General features: G+C 49.8%; 1 protein-coding gene across 1 annotated transcript; it reads left to right on the top strand.

Annotated features, from left to right (window-relative positions):
- Nucleotides 1-1,941: 1,941 nt before the first annotated feature.
- On the top strand, nucleotides 1,942-4,137 carry LOC308529954 (disintegrin and metalloproteinase domain-containing protein 21-like; the record flags this gene model as incomplete). The annotated part of the gene is made up of 1 exon (XM_081106362.1): nucleotides 1,942-4,137. One exon carries the CDS (start codon nucleotides 1,942-1,944, stop codon nucleotides 4,135-4,137), a length of 2,196 nt encoding a protein of 731 aa, XP_080962488.1.
- Between the last annotated feature and the right edge of the window lie 18,889 nt (nucleotides 4,138-23,026).

The following is a 23,026-nucleotide window of genomic DNA, read 5'->3' as shown; positions in this document are numbered from 1 at the left end:
CCCAGTAACCTGCTTTCTACTGCACTCTCTTGCTATCTGTAATTAACTTCATTTGTGAAAGAATGTGGGAGACGGGTTTGGTCTATCCTTAGTTCCTCCCATGCCAGGTGTCTCCTGGTTATCTGAGCTATGCTGTGCTCAAGGCTGCAAGCTTTCTACAAGATATCTGCTAAGCACAATAAATACTTCTCTTCCCTGTTTTGTTTTGTTTTGTTTTTTAACCCCTTCAATATATGTAGAGAAATCTCATTGTCCAGGCAGTTCAGGATCTGGATCTTAGAGTCCCCTGAACCAGCAGCACTGCTTTAATTAAAGGCTCTTTCCCGAACCTCACAGTGTCTGACTGTCACTTCTGTGCCGATTTCATAAATCCCACATTCCATAACATCTCCTGTCAGACACCCACAGAGGCCTGCCATTTCTTCAGGGGAGAGCTGGTCAGCACGTGCAGACGAAGCATCTCTCAAAGGCCAGGAGAGAATCACAGGGAAGGACTCCAGGGAACAACCCCATGGCTCCCACTAGGCCAGAAGTCCTTCCCGTCGTCATCACCAGCTGGAGGAGTGTTGTGCCCAGATTTCAAGGTTCCCAAAAAGCCCATCAGGGAGCCAGCGAGTCCGATGCAAAAGCAAAGAGTCCTTCATTTCGAACTAGTTCGGCTCCCCGACCACACTCACCGATACAACAACGGTAAGCCCAGTGGCTGAAAGAGAGTGAGGCCTGATGGGATTGTGGGTTTTATAGTAAGGGCAGGGGAGGGGACTGTGGGCCCCACCGATTGGCCAGGCGCGAGTAGGGTCTTGTTACACAGGATGTGGTCATCTCTATGGCGCGCACGTCCCTTGATTGTCATTGGTTAGTTTAAAGAAATCCTGGGCGTGGCCAGCAGGGGCCTGGGCTTCCGAGAAGAAGGCACTCTCCTGAGCACATGGCGGCCGCCCCAAAAATGGAGGACCCAGGGCAAGATGGAGGGCGCCGTCCTAGGCCCCCCCCCCCTCCCAGGGCGAGCTGAGCCTGGGCTCCAGGGGCCAGTCCGGTTGCTGGGGGTCCAGCAGATCGACTAGTTCCAGCCCAGACAGGAAGTCCACGTCCTCCGTCTCGTTCCCCGGGGCGCCGGAGATCGCCTCCTCCTCCATCTCCTCGGGCTAGGGCATGCGCCCCGCCCCGCCGCCGCTGCCGTGTGGGTCCAGTCCGGGGGCGGCAGGGGGGTGGCAGCCTGCGCTGGGCTCCCACCGTGGGCTGGGGAGTCGGTGCCTGAGGCCGCCAGCAGCGTGGTCAGGCCCCGCGACGACTTGCCCTTTCAGGAGGAAAAGGAAAAGCTCATCCAGGAAGCCTCAGGTAGAGACTGGGAGACGCTTCCCTCACTAGGCTCCAAAGAGCTTCCAAGCAGCAATCAGCAGGAGCTCAGGGTTGGAAACTAATTAGCTGCAAACCAGAAGAAGACACATATAGTTACAATTTAAAGCCTTTCAACACCTATGAGGGTAAAATTAACAAAGCCTAGCTGGCCTGCCAGAGGCTTAGGGAGAAGAGGCCCCATAAAAAGGAAAACAGTGACCCCTGGGAAGTGACGCAGGCTCACAGAGCCAATGGGGTTGTAGGGACTTTAACTGCTGAAACTACACAGCATGTGTGCAGGTCGCTGGAGGGAAGCCTGAGGTGTGCAGGGGAGACACAGCCCTGCTTCCTTCTCTCTTATTTCCACCTTAGCTTTCAGACCTGCCTCTCACCTCCCCCACCTCCACCCCAGCTGGATGCATGCCCAGCCCCACCCACTGCCACACCCTGTCATTGTTACCTCAGCTGACACAGCCAGGGTGGGTTTTCGGTCAGGTCACTATCCTCTTGGCAGGAAGTGGCCACCACAGATGGTGGGGACCCAACTTCACTGAGGACCCACCCTCTCTCGATTCACATTGACAGTTCTCCCCCATCAAGGACATGAGGCTGGCAGGGGGCCCCGTCACCCTGAGGACGCCCCTCTTGCTGCTTGGGCTCTGGGTGGTGATGGCTCCCGCCCAGTGTTCTCAAGGTCGCCCCTCCTGGCGCTACATCTCCTCCGAGGTGGTGATTCCCAGGAAGGAGCTGCACCACAGCAAAACCGTGCAGGTAGCAGGCTGGCTCTCCTACAGCCTGAGGTTTGGGGGCCAGAGACACGTCCTCCACATGCGGCGCAAGAGACTGTTTTGGCCTGGACAGGTGGTGATGATGACTCAAGATGACCAGGGGGCCTTGCAGGTGGACTCCCCCTTTTTCCCTCTCGACTGTTACTACCTGGGCTACCTGGAGGACGTCCCTCTCTCCATGGTCACCGTGGACACGTGCTATGGGGGCCTGGAAGGCATCATGAAGGTGGACGACCTTGCCTATGAAATCAAACCCCTCAAGGATTCCCAGAGGTTTGAGCACATCGTTTCTCAGATCTTAGCCGACACCAACGCCACAGGACCCACGACCAGGCTGGGATACAAGGCACAGAGGCACCCCCTGCTCTCCAACGTGAACACCAGTGCAGCCTCCAGGGTCAGCAGTAAGCTCTATGCATCCCACAGAGGAAACATGAAAGCCTGCCTCATGAGTTCAAATTCCATTTATACTCTGTACACAAATATGTCAGAAAACATCAAATTCCTAGTATATCTAGGGAGTTTAATGGACTCCATGTTCCGAGGCCTTGACATAAGGTACTACATCAGCATCATGGTCATTTATAATCAGAGGGATCCAGCCGATATGAACAACTTTGCGGTGCCCCAAGGTCCATTTGCTCAGAATTATCAGGCCAAAATTTATATTCCATTTAAGCCCTATACAGGCTTAATGATGCTGAAAGATGCACCCCATGAACTTAATTTTAATCCCGTTGGGAACAGTTTGTGCTCAGCCAGGAGTCTGGTCTATGTGGGTCACCTGTACAGACATATATTATTGTTGGCGGTTATAGCCACCCAGCAAGTTGCGAGGACAATGGGTCTGGATTTTGATGAAAAGTCTTGTGTTTGCCAGCGAAGGACCACCTGCATCATGAACAGGTACCCTGTGTTGACAGATGCCTTTAGCAACTGCTCTGTGGTGCACCTACAAAACTCCTATAGTAATAACCATGCAGCATGCCTCTACTTAACTGAATTTGTCCATGTAAACGAAAGCCTGACAGTCACTCGATGTGGAAACTCTGAAGTGGAAGACACAGAGCAGTGTGACTGTGGGACCTTCAGTGAGTGCTATAGCAACACCTGCTGTGAGACCAACTGCTACTTCACGCCTGGAAGCATCTGTAACAGAGAAACATGCTGCACAAACTGCACCTACACACCTGCGGGGACGCTCTGCAGACCGATCCAGAACATCTGTGACCTTCCGGAGTACTGCATGGGGGAGGACACGAGGTGCCCTGGGAATTTTTATCTCCAAGATGGAACCCCGTGCACCGAGGACGGCTACTGCTATCATGGCAATTGTACCGACCGCAGTGTGCACTGCAAGGAGATCTTTGGGGAAGGAGCGCTGAATGCTCCAAAACACTGCTACGAAATTAATAGGCAGGGAAGCCGATTCGGACACTGTAAAATTACTCATCTGTTCAATCCAGGCCGTTGTTATGGCGATGACTATCTGTGTGGACGCCTACAGTGTGTGAACGTCACTCATATGCCTCGGATGCAGGAACATGTGAGTTTCCATCAGTCTCTCCTTCGAAACACCTGGTGTTTTGGACTGGATACACACCGTGGAACAGGAGCAACCGACGTTGGTTTTGTGAGAACTGGTACCCCCTGTCGTGATAACGCCTTCTGTTATAAGGGCTCCTGCAATTCTTCCATAGAAGAAATAAACTACGACTGCCCTCCTTCCAAATGCAACCACAGGGGCGTGTGCAACAACCAAGGGAACTGCCATTGCCATGTAGGCTGGGACCCTCCCCTGTGCATAAATAACGGTGCCGGAGGGAGTGTGAACAGTGGACCCCCTCCAAGAAGAACTCGGTCAGTGAGGACAAATCCTATGTCAATGACGTATTTGAGAATCGCTTTTGGTCGCTTGCTTGCCCTCATAGCCGCAATCCTCTTCGGCGTAGCCAGTAATGTGAGAGCTATTGAGGCCACTCCAGTCACTGAAGTGGAAGTTAAAAATTAAACAGCAAGTCAGCCTACCAACCACTGTACAGCTCAGGCATAATGAAGAAACACCTAAAAAAAAAGTCATCATAACCCGCTCTCAGAGCTCAAGCCTACACTTCTGAGCGGCTGCAGGGGTCCTGTCCCATATCCAGGGTGAGTGCACCTTGGATGTTTTCACACCACTCTCTCTGACAGCTCGCTGGCAGCGTCTGCAATAAAGCTTGAGCACCCCACATTGGAGTCCTGTGCAGTTCTTGTAGGTCTGTAACAGCCCTGAGTGAGTCTGAGACTCAGGTCTTGAGAGGGGACCTGGTCAGCAGCTGGCCTTGCGCTGTGGATGCCTGTCCCAGGATTAGTGACATTGGCCACAGGTTCCTTTAGGACCAATTCCTGTCAGTCCCCCACAATCGTGCCCTTCAGCACCAAGTGTCCCCCAGTCCCTAGGTAAGGTCTCCTTCTCTAAACAGGTTGGGCTCAGGGCAATGGCATGCTCCCTGTGCCCCCCCCCCTCTCCCCCCAAACCCTGCCTGTTTCACACAGGGTGGCTGTGGGCCGTGAGTGAGGGTTCCTTGTCTGCTATGACACCTGAGCCTCCTGGAGAACACCCTTCCCTGTGTGTAGGCGGACTAGTCAGTGGCACTCAATCAGAAAGGAGGAAGGAGTGGCCCACCTGACTCTGGCCTCAGGGTGCCAGCGCATGTGGGCCTCTCCTGCCCGCTGTGCATTGCAGAGAGCAGCAGTGAGTGTGATCTGAGTCCTGGGGAGGCACCAACACCCTCTTCCCCACAGGCCTGTGGGGCTGGAAACCTCCCTCCTCTGTGTCTTCATAGTTTTCCTGGAAATACCATTGTACAATGTCATGTAAAACTGATGAAAGTAAAACTTTACCGGAACATTTTAAAATTAGAAATTTTCTCCATGCAACACAGGAACTTCATGTGGAATTTAGAAGCCCAAATTCCCACAAATTGGTGGACCTGGGTGCTCATGGTGGTGTGGTTGAAAGGGGTCATATTCTAACCTGATTAGTTCAGGGAAGGCCTGCATGGCAGTTGTACAAACTCAAAGACCTAAAATAACCACAAAAGATGGTCTGAACATTAAATACTTAACTATAAACAGGTTATGGTAGGTAGTCATGTCCTAGGCCATTATTTTCCCTGACAAAGATCAACTTAGGTCTTTACTGAGCACATTTGTCTTTTTGCCTCTAAGAGGTGAAATGACTGGGTAACTTGTAATTTCCCTTTTTTTCTGGACCTCTCAGGGCACAGCAAATGGCACCAGGACATTCTCTCATTGTTATTGTTATCAAGTTATTTGCCAACTGTTAAGTATGTTAACTATCCTGTATCCATCTGTGTCAAAGAAGCACATGTTCATCATTTCACTTTTTACCCTATCCCAGAGGTCTCCTCGCTTTGCTTTATCCCACCTCCTTAATCTATCACCAATGAATTTCATGTAACCCATGCACATCCCTTTCCTTTGATTGTAATGTATAAATACAGATGTAACCCACCATTCTCTGGAGCATTATCTCAATCCGTTGAGGTTCTGCTTTCCAGCATATGTGGACAGTTTGGCTCAAATAAACTCACAAAATTCTTTACAGGTTTCAATGGTTTTTCACGTTAACATTATACAGACATGTTCAGAGCTGAATCTGGGACATAAGTGGTCCCTTATTGATTGAAAGTGTCTTCTGTGATAGGTAATGTGGTAGAGCAGGGCCCCGGGCCTGTGGAGCTCAGGGTCTAGGTCTGAGTCGGTGAGAACTAGGACAGCAGGCGACAGTGGGTTCTGCTGAGGTGGTTTCCACATGCACCCAAGTCACTAAGCACCCAGAGGGTCACGTGTGGTCGGATGGACACACACCTGTGGGTGGAGGTCCCGTTGGATGATCATAACCCCTGAAGGGCAGGTGGGCCTATGAGGAGGCAGGAGAGAAGTGGAGGCATATGGGCTTGTGGGGGACAGAGTCTGAGCTCAGCACTCAGGTGCCCGAGCTGTGCCGGGGTTGTTCTTCGTGGGAAAGTTTCCAACCACAGGGACAGGAAAGCAGTCAGGATGGTCTTTGTCAAGAAAGAAAAAGGACATACTGGAATGCAGTGAAGAAAGGGTCACTAGGCATGGTGGTATCTCATCTGCAAATGGGCAGTGTCCCTCCCTCATTTGTGTCTGCAGTAAGGCCACGAGAAACTAGAGCCACGAAGAAGGAAGTGTCCGTGGAGACAGCTGAGCCTTGAGAGGAAACCCCTGGGCCCAGGAGGTAGACACTTTCGTCCCCACCAAGTCCACAGAAGCTCCTAGGTCTGGTCTCTATGCTGAGTAGGTCTCTGTCCTGGGCCCTCTGCAGGTCCTGAGAGCCTCCTTGTATCCTTAGTGCATCCTGGTGTCCTGAGCCTCCTGTCTCCCTCAGGGAGGTTTGTGTCTGGGCTCACACTGACTTCCCCTCACTGTGCCTCTTGCACAGTAATACATGGCCATGTCCTCAGTGGTCACAGAGCTCAGCTGCAGGGAGAACCGGTTCTTGGACGTGTCTATGGAGATGGAGGTTAGGCTCTTGAGGGAAGGGCTGTAGTGTCTCCATTATAACGTATGCACCCCATCCACTCCAGCCCCTTCCTGGGGTATTGGTGGATCCAATTCCAGCAGGACCCACTGGTGATGGAGTAACCAGAGACCGAGCAGGTGAGGGAGAGGGTCTGCGAGGGCTTCACCAGTCCTGGGCCCAACTTCTGCAGCTGCAGCTGCACCTGGCACTGGACACCTGGGGACAAGGAGCATCAGTCCTTCCAGTCAAGTGCAGTCACAGCCATCCCATGACCCCTGTCTGACCCCTGAGACCCTTACCTTTGGGGGCTGTCAGCAGGCACAGGAGAAGACCCAGCAGCCTCATCTTCTTCTAGACCACAGCTCTGCCTTCCCAGAGACCTCAGCCCTGTGTGTGGAGAGAGTTGTGAGCCTGCACAGCCCAGGAGAGGATGTACCCTGGTGCTTGAAGAGATATTTGCATGTGGGGCAGCCTTTCCTATAAGTGTAGGGCCTGAGGTCCGGCTTCCCTGGTCATTCTGGGGTCCCTGTGGAGGCATCTCTTCCCTTGACCTCACTCAGCATGTAAGTCAAGGACAGGGGACCACCTGGGTCATGAGACTCATTGGATTCAGGTCAAATCACAGCCTTACCTTTTTGAGCATAAGAAGAAACATGGACAAGATGAGCAGGTTACACTTTTACCTTCTCAGCCACATTTAAAATAGATGTAAAAGGGATTAGCATTTGTGCAGACCATTTCTGAATCTGAACATTCTAATGTATCTACAATTTCCAAATATTTATTTCATAATTTCATACAAATAATTTCTACCTTTGTATAAAAAAGAAAAGATAAAGGACAGCCAGTCTCAATACCTTTTATCTTAATTTATGATGTTTCTTTGATCCCAGAAACTATCTCTCAAGAATAGGCAGATGGGACATTCTTGATTCTTGATGTTGGAAATTATTTTATTGTGTCTACAACTTGTGTGCAAACTCTTCCTTTATGCAAGCTCATGGCCTATTGCAGAGACACCAAATAGTTACATCAGAAATAGTCATGGTTTTAAATATTTTAATGTCTTTATTGATTTCAGAGGAAGAGAGACAGAGACAGATAGAAACAATAATGATGACAGAAAATCATTGATTGTCTGCCTCCTGCATGCCCCTTACCAGGGATCCATCCCAAAGACAGAGCTTGTGCCTTGACTGGGAATTGAACTGTGACCTCCTGTTTCATGGGTGAGTGCTGAACCACTGAGTGATACTGGTCAGGCTAGTCATGGTTTTAAGTGAAGAAAAGACAAGATGTAAAAACAGTGATTATGTATGTGTACAACTCGGAATCATTCACATGTTGAAATGATGATGGAATGAGATTGACCTTTTTTTAAAAAATATATTTTATTGATTTTTTACAGAGAGGAAGAGAGAGAGATAGAGAGTTAGAAACATCGATCAGCTGCCTCCTGCACATCCCCCACCAGGAAAGTGCCCGCAACCCAGGTACATGCCCTTGACCGGAATTGAACCTGGGACCTTTCAGTCCACAGGCCTACGCTCTATCCACTGAGCCACACCGGTTTTGGCGAGATTGATCTGTTTTCTCAGTCTAGTTTTATCAGTGATGTCAGAGTTCAGAGGGAGGTGAGTGAGAATTCCTACCATGGAATTTCTCATTAGAAAGAAAACCTCAACCCTGACAGGAATCCCTCACTCCCAGCCTCTCTCTGTCCTTTGTTGGGGTTGGTCAGTGTGGTCAGAGGGTGCTGGCCACCCCCCCATAACATATAACATCTTTATTGTATAAATGTATACATTCTCCAATCACAAGTGATTTGGAAATATATTATTTAAATATGTTTGTATTTTAATTTGCTTAATGAAAGCTTTGGTGGGAAAATGTGTTTAATTATAACAGAGGCTGATTTAACAAAATTTTCCTTAATGGGGGTGATTTTACAAAGAATTCACAGAAAATGTTGAGCCTCCACTGATAGAGACAGCTTGTATCATCATAGGAAATACCCGAAAAATGATGAGCAGGAGTTGTTAGAAACAGAAATGATAAAGATCATGCAGGCAGGGATCAAGAGAAATAAGGAATCTGTCGCTGCAAACTGGTGGGAAGGGGACCCTGTTTCCAACATGCACATTCTCACAGTGTCTCTGTTCTAGAAGGTGACACCTTCCGGGGTCCAGGGTATTCCCACTTGGACACCTTTGGGGTCATTACTGATCTGATTTCACCTTGGATTCCTGAAGCTATATAATTCATTCGGGTCCCATTTATGAAATCTCTAAACACTTACAGGGAAGAGTGGACACAATTCACTGGAGGAACCTTCATTTCATTGGACCAGGACCCTTTCCTCAGTTCATCTTGGACACCATCATTATCATCATGATCATCACCATCATCAACAACATGATTTTACTTATAATCATTATTCCACTCATTTTCTATAGATTTGGTTGTTGTCAGCAAATAATGGCTATCTCATTTTTGATGATTCATTAAAATTGTTAAAGGAAATAGGTAGCAAGATTCTATATTATTTTATGTTGGACTGCCAATAACTGATGTCTCATTCCTGCATGTCTCCATCTTCCCCACACAGGAATCTATAGGAAAGGCTGGGTCTCCTCTTCACTTGTCACTAAGAGGTTGAAACCACACAGGCCTCTGTTAAGGAGTATTCCTCTCCTCCCTCCACATCTACAAAACCAAAGCCAGAAGCCAGGCTGTTTTCCTGGCTCTATCAAAGCTCATCCAACTTCCTGAAAGGGCTTTCCTGTGCTTCCCAGGGGTTCCCACTGTGCACCTAATAACCACTGCACATCCCTGGTGTGTGCATTTGTCATCACCCCGGACATCTGTACCAAGCCGCTCTGGGCCCCTCTGTCTGTGCCTCATGTCACCCACTCTCAATGCTATGAGCATGATGCCAAGGCAATGACCATTACCACCCAGGGCCCTTCTTCTCTAGCTTTGGCCTAGGAGTGTAGGGTCACACTCCTTTGGTACCCGCTGTCCAGCACACACATGTCCTGTTGCTGGCAGGCTGGGACCTGAGCTGTGTGGGGCTGAGCTGCACTGTTGAGTTAGCAGAGCCTCTTGATAGATTTAGGTGACCTGGTTCAGAAGATTTTATGATTAATTAGCATTGAGGCACAAGAGTAAGCAAATGCATTTGACTCTGCCTTTTGTGCGTGTGACAAACATTTGCTCCTGCTACAATAAAACCCTGTAATTCAGATACTGAAGAGGTAACCCCACACCTGGCAGGAAACTAGCCCTTAAGGACAATCTGAACCTGCACCTGGCCTGCAACCTGTGCTGAGTGTCTCCTGAGCGCCCTGCTGTATTGAGAGCCCCCTGCAGCCCAACACTGCTGTCTTCCTCAGGCAGGTCTGGGATCACACTGACTTCCTTTCACTATGTGCTTCACACAGTTATACAAGGCCATGTCCTCAGATGTCTGCTTGTTCATTTTAAGAGAGACTTTGCTCATAGGGTTGTCTTAGCAGGAGGGACTGAGACTGGACCAGGGAAGGAGCTTTTCAAGCAACACCTCTGAGAGGCTGCACATCAGGAACGCGGGAGACACACGTGGGATTGCTGAGGTGCATCCATGCTTTAGAGCATCAGCCATCAGAGACTTCAACAGGAGCCACACAACAGCTTCGTTCTTGACATGCAAACGGTTCCGAATAAATGCAAGTGCACAGCCTCTTATGAAATACCCCTTTCTCCCTGTTTGAAGGAGCCCTGGGGGCCATACCCTCCACCCTCATCCCCAGCCGAAGCTCCCACACTTTTCATTGGAATATTCAGCAAACGAGGTGCAAATTCAAGCAGAAGATGAATAAAAAAAGAAGCAGCAGACAAAATGTATGAAGTAATTGAAGTCCATCTACAGCATGTGTGAAACATGGAATTTTATAGTCAGAACTTGCCATATCTCCCTGGGTTACAGGAAGAAACCTTGTCAAAAATAGCAGAACAACACAAACCCCATAAAACCAATAATGTTATGAAATAAAAAATACTTAAAAATAAGTACAATTTTTGTTGTAAAAAATACCACTTCAAGAATCAGAACTCCAGCCCTGGGCTCAGACATGCGGGACCAGCTGGGACCCAGGGCAGGTCCTCACCTGTGAGCTGGAGGTGACGCCTCCCACAGGGCCGCCCTGCTGCTTAGAGGTAAGTGGCCCCTGGCGCCCATGAGGCCTCTCATGCGTCATTGGCATTATTCGGACTTGCTGACCAGCGGCTGAACATGCTGTCACCCTGCATCTCCGAGGACCTCGCACCACTGGGCTGTGGTGGCAGTGATGCCCAGAGACCCTCTGATGCTGGGTGTTGTAGCAGGGCAGGTGAGCGAGCGGCGGAGGCGGCTCAGGTCCCTCCCACTGGCCGGTCTCCCTTCCAGGCCTGGGGGTGCCAGGGCGCAGGCGGGCACACGGGCAGGCAGCCGGGGGAGGGCCTCTCGCGTGGACTGGCCTCCATCTTCCCCAGAGCAGAGCTGATCGGCCTGGTGTGTCACCTGCCCCCTGAGTTCCCCAGCAGGTCACCTAACCTCCAGCCACGAGCAGGTCAGACAGTGACCTCTCCCCCTCACAGCTGTGGGCTCGGGATTAAGGTGGCGCCCTCCCCGGGCTGGACTTCACTCCTGAGGCTGTGAGCATCTTCGGGAGAGACGAAGGCCTGCCCTACAAATGCTATAAACCACTGACCTGGTCCCACTTGATGCCATGGGGAGAGTCAACATAGGCTACTGAGCAGTAAAAGAAATATGTAAATCGACCTATGTTTTATTATGATGATGATTATTTAGTGCAGGAAACAGTTTATTTTTTGTATGTTTCAAAAAATTGTAAATATTTTTTAAAATATATTTTTATTGATTTCAGAGAGGAAGGAAAAGGGAGAGAGAGATAGAAATATCAATGATTAGAGAGAATCACTGATTGGCTGCCTCCTGCCTCCTACTGGGGACCAAACCCACAACCCAGGCATGTGCCCTTGACCAGAATTGGACCCGGGACCCTTCAGTCTGCAGGCTAACACTCTATCTGTTGAGCCAGACCAGCTAGGGCTTAAATATATTTTTTATTGTTGATGGTATTATAGATATCTCCCATTTTCCTCTCCTTCCCCCTCTCCTCCCAGCCCCTACCCACCCCAGGCATATGCCTTAAAATTATAAAGTAGATTCCCTTTGTTCCCTGAGCTATATAAGTATCACATAAGCACCTATGTTCAGCCATCTGAATGTTGTTGGCACGGCTCCTGCCTGACCCGGCTGTTCCTATGGGACGCCCTCAACTTGATGGGAACTGCAAAATCCTCCCAACAACTTCGTTAATTACACGGCCGTTTGGCACCTGAGTCTGAGCTCTTGCAACAACACTGTCGTTGTCCACATCTGCCTTGGGGTTTCCCAGCTCTCTGCAGGGCGATGAGATGTATCCGGAGGGGCCTGGCCGTGACCCATCCACTCTCCCCACCATGTACCCTGACCCTGGCTTCGCTGGGCTGGCTTCCCGCAGCAACTTGCTGGACCCTTCAGCTGCGCCCAAGCCCTGGCTGGTGTCCCTCACACTGGCGTCCTCCAGGGACACTTCCGTTCAGACTGGACAGCTGGTGCACAGTCACAGGCTGCACTTCTGGATGCCCCTTCGGACGCTTCTATGTCGGTGTCCATTTCCACGGTCGCCGAGCCCAGCTGCACAGGTGAGTCCACTCCACTGGGACCATGAGTTTCTGCACCAGAGGCTGCAGCTACGAGTGTCTCTGGTGGGGGCAGGGAGGTATGGGAAGGGTCAGGGCTTCCGCCTGAACCCTGTGGTTGATTAGACCCAGAACCAGTGAGCCTCAAAGAGGCTCTTCCGACAAACATCCCAGGTTATAGTTCTTATTTGTCAAAATAAAACATGTGCATGAAACAAAATAAGATGCGAGGAAAAGCAAAGCAGCTGCCAGCCCTCCACTCTCCACTCTGTGCACTTGCCTACCTGCCAGCACCTGCTGCTACAGCACAGGGCCGAGCTTCTGAGCCCACAACCTGGGCATGTGCCCTTGACCGGAATCAAACCCGGGACATTTCAGTCCACAGTCTGACACTCTATCCACTGAGCCACACCAGCCAGGGCCACAGGGGCTTGTCTTTAAGCATGACCAATTTTCTGCCGGGTCAGCAGGGCTCCGTGTTTGAGCATCAACCTATGAACCAGGAGGTCACGGTAGGATTCCCGGTGAGGGCACATGCCTGGTTTTCGGATTTGATCCCCAGTGTGGTGCATGCAGGATGCTGCCTGTCAATGATTCTTTCATCATTGATGTTTCTCTCCCTCTCCTTTCCTCTCTAAGATTAATTGGAAATATATATGGGGGGGAGGGAGAGAGAGAGAGGGAAATATTCTGTGAAACAATGTAAGTGGAGAAAGGTAAGGTTGTGGCACCTTGTACCTCAGTGAAGCCAAAGGTAAAGTGACAACGTCCCGACCTCGCATGGCAGTGGGTGGGCAGATTTGGATGCTGAGTCTTGGGTGGGGGGACAGTCAGACAAGGAGAATTGGCCTTCGTTTTGTCCTCTGGAAGCCTGAAGGCACCGCTGAGATGAACAGTTGTGGCCAGTCCTCCCTCAGGGAGGGAGGCTGCGGGCTATGGCCAGGCAGCTGGACACTCCTGTCCTGCAGGTCTTGGTTGTGCTGTGTGTGAGCTTGGCCCTTCCTCCTTGCAGTGGGCTGTGGCCTTTCCTTCATGCAGGGCTCCCTGACCTGCCTGGCAGCCACCCCCAGAGCACATTCCTGGAGGAGGGTCCAGGCACCAGCATCATCCAGGCAGGCAGCTTCCTGGTGACACAGCCCCCACCACAGGCTCCGGAGTTGGTCCTGCCCCAGAGGTAAGCCTGCAGAGCCCTGGTTCATAGCATTGGCCGAGCTTGTGCCGATGAAGCCTTTTGCTTACAGGTTTCCGGAAACTGCAATAGTCCCTTAGGCTGCGTCTCCCACAGAGAAGAGGGTGGGGTTTCTCCCAGACAGAACGGGGAGCACGAGAGTGGACAGGACATCTGTGCTGTGGACGGTTTATAGGCCTCTTCCCTGAGATTTCCCTGGCACCCAGCAGCCTCTTTCTGGCATTTTCTTCTTCCCAGATAAAGGCTGTCAGAGTTTCTGAGCAGCATGGAGATCCTGGTTTTATTTCCAGAGTGAAGTTTTAAAGGGCCTTGGCAGCCTAGGTGCTGTGGAGTGGCCATGGGGCCGGGACAAGGGTCCAGGAGCCTGCACACAGGAGGGACAGAGGGATGTGACCGGGGAGGGGGGTCCTCTGCTAGAGGGAATTTCTGAGAGTGACCCCTAGGACCGCATCCCCAGAGATTGGGTCTCACTAATCTGGCTCTGAAGGCCAGGTGCCAAGTGAGGGCAGAATTACAGGGGGACGCGAGAGGGAGGGGAAGTCCCAACTCAGATGGTGGGAGAACCCTGACCGTCCTCCATAGTGACCTGGAGTCGGGAACAGACGTGTGTGATGGCCTTTAGGGACCCGCCAACAGGTCTCCCTGGCAGCTGCATCCCTCTGCTGCCTCTGGTTCGGGTGTGAGGTGCTCTGTCTCCTTCACCCCCCAGCCTGTCCTTCTGCACAACCTTCTTGCTGCACGTGTCCCCCATGAGCCGCTCTGGTGCACTATCCCCGCCCCCCGCCCCCCAGCCCGTCCCTTCTGCTCAACCTTCTTGCTGCACGTGTCCTCCATGAGCCGCCTGGTGCACTATCCCTGCCCCCTGCCCCCCAGCCCGTCCCTTCTGCACAACCTTCTTGCTGCACGTGTCCTCCGTGAGCCGCTCTGGTGCACTATCCCCGCCCCCACCCCCGGGCCATGTGCTTGTTGTGTCCCATGGACCCCTGTGGTCGCTGTACCCTGAGGTCCCTCAGGGAGGAGATGGGTCTGAGGGTCTGGCACACGGGGAGCTCCTGGTTTGCAGACACCCTCAGGCATGTTCCCCACGGGTGGAAGGCGTTGCTTGGTGCCCACTGGAGACCAGCCCTGTTCTGATGTAGCCCCTTCTACAGCCTCCTGGAGCTGGCTCCTGCCCCATCGACCTTTCCCGGGCCTGTGCCTGCTGGGGAGCTGAGCGAGCCCCTGCCGTCCAAACAGGAGGCTTTCCTAGGAGGCACTGGGTTCCTTCCTCACTCCTGGATTCACTCCTGCCTTCGGAGTGAACAAGTCGGCCAAAGATGAGCTTGGGGGAGCCGGGCAGAGGGCGCCTGCATGTGTGATGCTGTGTTGTCTTTCCAGGTGCCATGGTCTGACAGCCAGGCCTCCAGCGATGCCTTCTGGGTGGCCAGGATGCTCCTTGAGCTTTCAGGGGGCAACCTGGGCTGAGCTGCCCCCGGAAGCCAGGTCAGCATCCCAGGGAAGACAGGTGTGGACATTCGACCGTTCAGTACAAGTTACAGAGCCTCATCCTGATGAAAAGAGGAGGTTCCCCGCATTCCCTGGGGTTTCTGCTGGGAGGTGTGTGCGTCCCTGGTCCACGCCCTGTTTATGCAGTTGTTTGGCAGCTCCCGATGTTGGAGGAAGCATTTGAGAAATGTTTATGGATCCCAAATCCGAAGGGGTGTGTTCCACTCAGGCCACGGCAGACGTTAGGGCCACCCCTGAGCTGTTGTGGGCAGGAGTCTGTTCCCCTGCTGGCCACCCTCCTGCCCGCCCTGAGCCAGGTCAGACTCCCCACCGGTAACGTGGTGAGTGGGATGTGGAAGCGTGCTGTCAATCTGTGCCTGTGGTGCCTCTCCAAGTGGCGTGGGGTGTCCCAGCAGGGTGGCGGGTGCCTTTCACTCTAAGGTTGTAATCCATTATGTTTGCCACATGTTCTGTTCAATTACATTAAAGTTTCATGGTCTGGACGCCTCGTGTTTATTCTCCAAGCTGCACCCTGAGCACTGCCTGTCGCTGTGGCTGTTGGTCTCTGACCAGCATCGCACAGCACGGGTGCCGGGACCCAGGCATCACAGATACTGTCCCTCGTGTCTTGTGTTACACGCAGGGTCACGGGGGACATCCCTGCCATCTGCCCTGAGCTAATGGTGATGTTGTGGCTACAAGAGCTGCCCTGGGGGTGGCATTGGCCAGACACAAGCACAATGACCATGCTCCCTGCGTGCGGTGCACCTCCTGGCGCCAGAGTTTGGCCTGACAGCTGTTTCTCAGTGGTTAGAACAGTGCCCATACCCGAAAGGGTCCTGGCTTTCATTCCATCTGCCAATTCCTGCTCAAAAGAGATCCTCTCCTGCCCTCCTGTGGTCATTCAAGGAATCACACATTGTGCCTCTGTCCATGGTGCTGATATTCCAGCAAAAGCACTTTGAACCCCATCCCAAATTTCCCCCTGAAAACAACAACAACAACAAAATCAGAGAGCCTGGCCAGGGCGGCAATGATTCTCTCCCTGGATGTACTGAAGTCATGGCTCTTTGTTCTGCACCTTTTCCCGCCCCAGCCCTGCAAAGGGAGGCCCGGAGACTGCTGCATTGAGGTGCCCTTTAAGGTGACTCACCCTCCCTGCCTAATATGTGTGTTTGTGCCGTTTTTAACTATAGAGTGGTGAGTGTATGTCCGGAGAGCCAATGGTCTAACCAGTGATCCACACCAGCTAAGGATGCTATTCACTGTTAAAATATAAATTTGAGCTCGGCCAAGGGTCATAGGTAAAAGTCTGGGATGGGGCTAGGGAAGGGGTGGCGTTAGGGTTTTAGGGTGATGGGACAGGATCAGGGTCAGAAGTGTAACATGTTAATTTGCTTTGGAGATGGTGAATTTGTTTTGTAAAAGGTGAATTTGATTGTATTTCAGTACCATCAAAATGAGTCTGCCCTTCCAGGATCTTAGCAAATTCCAATATTGCTTCATAGTTTTTCAAGTTACTGCAGTGACATTAGGTTATTATGACTGCATACATTTTTTTCTCCTAGTAAATTAGTTGTAAACACTTTTTCCTGAATAAAAGATTCTAGTTATTACCTTGGTTATGAAACACAGTGGTTTCAAAACGCGTTCTTGTAACTCGAAGGGTTCTGCTTGATTCTAGTGTGTGTCATTTTCAGAATGAAAGATAAAATAAATTTGTAGAAATGTGGTAAAACCCAGCATCCCTTATTTTGTGATTTATCAGAATGTAACCATAGAGCAGACTTATACTCTGGTTTTACAGGATAAATGCTTATATTTCTTCTTCAAGTAAGTTACTGGTTATACTGTACAGGTCTGTGAATTTATATATTTATTATGCTAGCCTTTAAAGGATGCTGTCAGCCAATTCCTGCGTAAAAATGATCTTCTGGTGCCCTGCTGTGGCCATTAAAGGAATAACAACTTGTGCCCCTGTCCGTGGTGCTGCAATCCAGCCAAAGCCCTGTGAACACGACCAAAATTTCTACCCATAAAAAACACCAGCACTAAATCATTGAAGCTGTTCAGGGCGGCAATCATTCTGTAGTCACGGCCCTGTGTTCTTCACCTCCTGCCGCCCAGGGTCTTCAAAGGGAGGCCCCTGTAGACGCTGTACTAAGGCTCCCCTTATGGTGACCCACCCACCCTGCCTCATATGTTCGTTGGTGCCATTTTTACTAGAGTGGTGATTGTATGCTTGGCAAGCAAATACTATAACCAGTGAGAAACACCCGGTACGGATTGTATGCATTTTTGTTGTTCTTATTCTGAATTTATTTTTAACTCTAATTGACTTACAATAACACATTACTCTCAGGTGCACAACATAGTGATTCCACATTTACATAACTTACAAAGTGACCACCCCATCAGCGTAGTTCCCATCTGACTCTATTGCCTATGCTGCAGTTCCATCTCCATGACTTATTTCATAAACGGTGTGGTGGACTTTTCCAGCCCCAGTGGGGACAACCCCGGGCTGGTGTTGTTGAAGGTGGATAGTGAGGAAGATGGTGGCAGAAGAGAAGTTGGAAGCTAGTGTGTTTTTGGAGGGACGAGGGGTTGTGTCGTGGAGCAGTGTGTGTGAGACTGCAACACTTGAGGCGCTCAGGCTAAAGGAGCAGTGATTGTTTGGAACTGACTGGGGGAAGGAGGTGAGATTCAAAGTGTGCTGCAGCTGCTGTAGCAAGACAGGTAGGTCCTTCCAGAAGCTCCAGGGAGAACATCCCAGCCTTTTCTATCTCTATTGATGGGGAGGACCCTGGATTCCCCACAGGTCCCAGTGTGATCACAGTGGCCTTTGTAAGGGGGAGGCAATAGAGTCAGAATCAGAGATAGATGAGACTGTGTAATGTGCTGTGGGCTGTGAATATGGAGGCCAAAGGAGAGACATTTCTTGGTGGTGGCTCCAGTGTCATTGTGGGCTCGTCCTTTCCGTGGTTTCAGATACCAGTCACCAGGTCCTGCAGGTTCTTTTTCGAACATGCGGTTGATGTGCCCTTGAGGGCTATAATGACGGCAGCCAGTGGGCTGGAGACCCAGGATGCCCGATGCTGGATGGCGTGCAGGGACCCAGGAGCAGCACTTGCTCCGTGCGGAACACTGCACAGCGGGCCGACACTGTAGGGCGTGCAACCAGGCCAGTCCGTCTGCAAGATCTGCTGGGCAGACTGCACTCTATTTCCTTCCCCTCGTGCTCCCTCTACTCATTTTTGAAAATATAAATGTGAGGGGCAGTCAAGGGTCAGAGGCCAAGGCTGTGACTGGAGTTGATGTTAGGGTTTTAGGGTGAGTGGTTGGGGTCAGGGTCAGAAGGTGAATTTTAATTAGAAAGAGATAATTTTCTTTGCAAATGTTGATGTTCTTTGTGAACGGTGATGCTGAGATGAGCTTGGCGTGTAGGATACAGTTTAGAGAAACAGAGGACTACCACTTGCTCAGGTGAGTAGCAAAAGCCCTCATGGCTTTTATTCAGGGAGTACAGCAAATAACAATGGAGTAAAGCAAGTGACAATGATTAACAGGCATGCTTATGAGATCATCAGAGCTAAGTTATACATTACACTATTAATTTCCTATGTTATACAAAGACTCTTTCCACCTGCAGTCGTGCATCCTCCCTTGAACTTTCCATGCCCTTATGGACTATTTATCACCTCAAGGGAAGTTCTGCCTCTGAACAGTAAGTCTTGCTTGCAAGACTTTGTTCTGACGTGGCCTGTTTGCAGGCTCCCGTCCTTTCTTGGCAGAACGTCCTCTTCTAGTTAACTTCATTCCGCTTGACTAGCTACAGCAAAAGATGACTTTGCTTTGCTAAAGAATTTGAAGTGTAAAAGGTGAATTTGGGTTGAAAAATGTGAATTAGTGTGTATTTGAGAAGCATCCAAATGAGTCACCCTTTCCAGGATCCTAGTAAATTCCAATATTGCCCCATATTTTTTCAAGTTACTTCTGTGACATTAAGGTTATTATTGCTGAGCACTTTTCCCCCCTAGTAAAGTAGTTGTAGGCACTTTTTTTTCTGATTAAAAAATTCATGTTAATAGTTTGGTGTTGCAATACAGTGGTGTTGAAACGTGTTTTTGTGACTCAAGGGATTCTGCTCGATACCTATGCCTGTCTCTTTCAGAATGAAAGGTAAAATAATACTGTGGAAATGTGCAAAGAGTAAGGATTCCTTATTTTGTGATTTATCAGAATGTGATCATACAGCAGAGTTATATACTGGTTTTAAAGGTAAACGCTTTCATTTCCTTTCAAGGAAGTTACTGATTATACTGTACACGTCTGTCTGTGGAACGATATACTTATTACACTAGACCTCCAAAGGAAGCCGTCATGCAAAAAACTATCCGCTGCTGCCCTCCTGTGGCCATTAAAGGAATAACACACTGTGCCTCTGCCCCTTGCGCTGAAATGCCAGCTAAAGCCCTGTGAACACGACCAAAAATTCTACTCAGAGGAAAACCGTCACAAAATCAGCGAGGCTGGCCAGGGAGGCAATCATTCCATCCTGGATGGACAAAAGTCATGGAGCTGGGTTCTGCACCTCTTCCTGCCCCAGCCGTGCATAGGGAGGCTCAGGAGACTGTTGCACTGAGGTTCCCCTTAAGGTGACTGGTCCACCCTGGATAATATGTTCATTGGTGCCATTTTTTAAACTATGGAGTGGAGAGTGTATTTCTGGCAAGCCTATTCTCTAACTAGTGAGAAACACCAGCTACGGATTCTGTTCACTTTTAAAAATATAAATTTGAGCTTGGTCAAGGGTTACAGTTCAAAGCTATGGCTTGGGCTTGGGCTGGGTTCGGTGTTAGGGTTTTAGGGTGAGGGTTCATGGTCAGGGTTGGGGTTGGGGTTATGGTTAGGGTCAGAAGTGGAAAAGGTGAATTTTCAGAGGACATGGAGGATTTGCTTTGAAAAAGTTGAAATTGCTTTGTAAAAGGGGAATTTTCTTTGCAAAAGGTGATTTTTTTTTTTTGAAATGGTGAATTGGTTTGCAAAAGAGGAATTTGAGTTGCAAAATGTGAATTTGTCTGAGTATTTCATAAGCATCCAAATGAGTCGTTCTTTCCAGGATCCTAGTAAATTCCAATATTGCTTCTTATTTTTTCAGGTTACTTCAGTGACATTAGGTTATTATTACTGAGTATTTTCTTCACCTAGTGAATTAGTTGTAAAGATATTTTTTCTGAATAAAAGAATCTAAATAGTTTGGTGCCTTAGCACAGTTGTTTTGAAACGTGTTCTTGTAAGTCAAAGGGTTCTGTTTGATACTTATGCCTGTCTCTTTCAGAATGAAAGATGAAATAGTCCTGTAGAAATGTGCTAAGAACAAGGATTCCTTATTTTGCGATTTATGAGAATGTAATCATCGATCAGACTTATACTCTTGTTTTATAGGATAAAAGTTTTTATTTCTCCTTCAAGTAAGTAACTACTTATACTGTACACGTCTATGCATCTATGTGCTTATTACAGAAACCTCAAAGGTTGCTGTCAGCCAATTCCTGTGCAAAAACGATTCTCTGCTGCCCTCTTGTGGCCGTTCAAAGAATAACATCTTGTGCTTCTGTCCGTGGTGTTGAAATGCCAGCTAATGCCCTGTGAATACGACGAAAAATTATACCCAGAAAAACAAACAAACAAAAAAACACCACACACACAAAATGATCGAGCCTGTACAGAGCTGCAATCACTCCGTCCCTGAATGGACTGAAGTCACGGGTCTGGCTTTTGTACCTGTTCCCGTCGCTGAGCTGCAAAGGGAGGCCTTGGCTGCTGCACTGACGTGGTGAACTTGTGCCTTCACGCTGTCAGTCCGAAACCTAGAGGCTGCCATTATTGAGGCACCCAGTACCTTGGAGACCGCCTACTTTGATACAGCCAGTAACCTAGAGTCCGCTATGATTTCGGCATTCCGTGCCCTGGAATCCGCCATTACTGAGTCCGTCTGTACCGCAGTGACTCCGTGACCGAGGCAGCCCGTACAGGGCAGGTGGCGTTTACTGAGGCAGCCAGCAGGTTGCAGCGGCGTATACTGAGGCAGCGAGTTCGCTGTAAGCCGCTGTCCTTGTGACCTGGAGTCCTTATGAGTGCAACATTCCGTATGGTGGCGGCCGCCATTAGTGAGGCGAGGGTGTAAAGTACCTCGAGACCAGGTGACCTCGCAAGAGTGCGCTGTTCCGTAGGCGCTGTGTACGCTGGAGCCCGCCATTACTGAGGCAGGAAGTTTGTACAGCGAGGTCATAAAGTCTCAGGAGTGCAGGCGACCTCGGGGGTGGTCGCCGTTGTGGAGGCATTCATTGCCCTGGAGGCCGCTTGCACTGCCTGCCCTCCGTGAACGATGCAGCGAGGATGGGACAGGTCGCCTTTACTGAGGTCACTGGTTGCTAGCTACCAGGTTACTGGTTACTGGTCACTAGTTACCGGTGTCCTGGTAACCAGTACACTGGGTTAAGGATGACAACTTACTAGTTTCTAGATCACTAATTAGCAGGTACTGGTTGCCAGGTCACTAAGTTCAAAAGGTTCCTAGTTGCCAGTTACTAGGTTACTAGGTACTGATTTTCTAGTTATGAGCTACTAGGTTGCTTGATAGTATTTACTAGGCTAATGGTTATTGGTTCATATGTTCCTGGTTACCAGTGTCCAGGTGACTGTTTGCCAGTTGTTTAGGTGAAGTATTACATGTATGCACGTCTATACTTATGACACAAACCTTTCAAGAAGCTGTCAGGCAATTCCTTTGGAAAAAGTATCCTCTGCTGCCCTCTTGTGGTCCTTTAAAGAATATCACCTCCATCTTCTGTCCGTGGTGCTGAAATGTTAGCTAATGTGCTTTGAATTTGATGAAGACTTGTACCCCAAAAAACACAACCAGCCCTGACCGTTTTCACTGAGTGGATAGAGCGTCGACCTGTGGACAGAAGGGTCCCAGGTTCGATTTCAGTCAAGGGCATATACCTTGGTTGCGGGCTCATCCCCTGTAGGGGGTGTGCAGGAGGCAGCTAATGAATGGTTCTCTCTGATGGATGTTTCTCTGTCTATCCCTCTCCCTTTCTCTGTGTAAAAAAATCAATAAAAATATTTTTAAGAAAATACAAAGAAACCAACAAACAAAGACCACAGAAAACCCTAGAAAATCATTGAGGCTGTCCAGGGTTAAATTATTTTCCCCTGGATGGACTGCAGTCACGGGTCTGGATTTTGCACCCCTTCCGGTCCCATCCCTGGAAAGGGAGGCCTTGGCTGCTGCAGTGACATGGGGAAGCTGTGCGTTCATTAATTCAGTCTGTAACCTAGAGGCTGCCATTATAGAAGCAGTCAGTTCTGGGGAGGACACCGTTAACAAGGCAGCTAGTATCAGGCAGGTCACCTTTACTGAGGCATCCAGTAAGCCGGAGGCCATTGTGATTGCAGTAGACAGTCCCTTGGATAACACCATTATGAAGGCAGCCAGTCTGTGCAGCGAGGTGCAGGGGTATCGGGAGAAGGTGTTATTTCCATTAGACTCAGTGGCCCCTGGAGAGGCATCTTTTACTGAGGCCTGGAGGCTGTACCTTGGAGTCTGCAATTATTGATGCAATGAGTAGCCTAGAGGTGGGCATTCCTGAGGCAGTCCTTCCCTTGTAGGCTGCTCTTATTGATTCCATTAGTAGCAGGGAGGCTGTGATTGTTGATGGCACCTCCAGATGCAGGGTTCTCATGGGAATGTGTTATTACCAGGAGAAAAAAAAATTGAATGTAAAGTTTTTGTAGAAACATAGTGAGTTTTTTACAACTATATTTTATTGATTTCAGAGATGAGGGAGAGGGAGGGAGCGAGGCAGGGAGGGAGGGAGGGAGGGAGGGAGGGAGGGAGGGAGATGGAAACATCAATTGTGAGAGAGAATCATGGAT

This window comes from Myotis nattereri, assembly GCF_964212035.1.
Source record: "Myotis nattereri genome assembly, chromosome: 1".
Taxonomy (NCBI): domain Eukaryota; kingdom Metazoa; phylum Chordata; class Mammalia; order Chiroptera; family Vespertilionidae; genus Myotis; species Myotis nattereri.
This window is presented reverse-complemented; position numbering and strand designations above follow the sequence as displayed.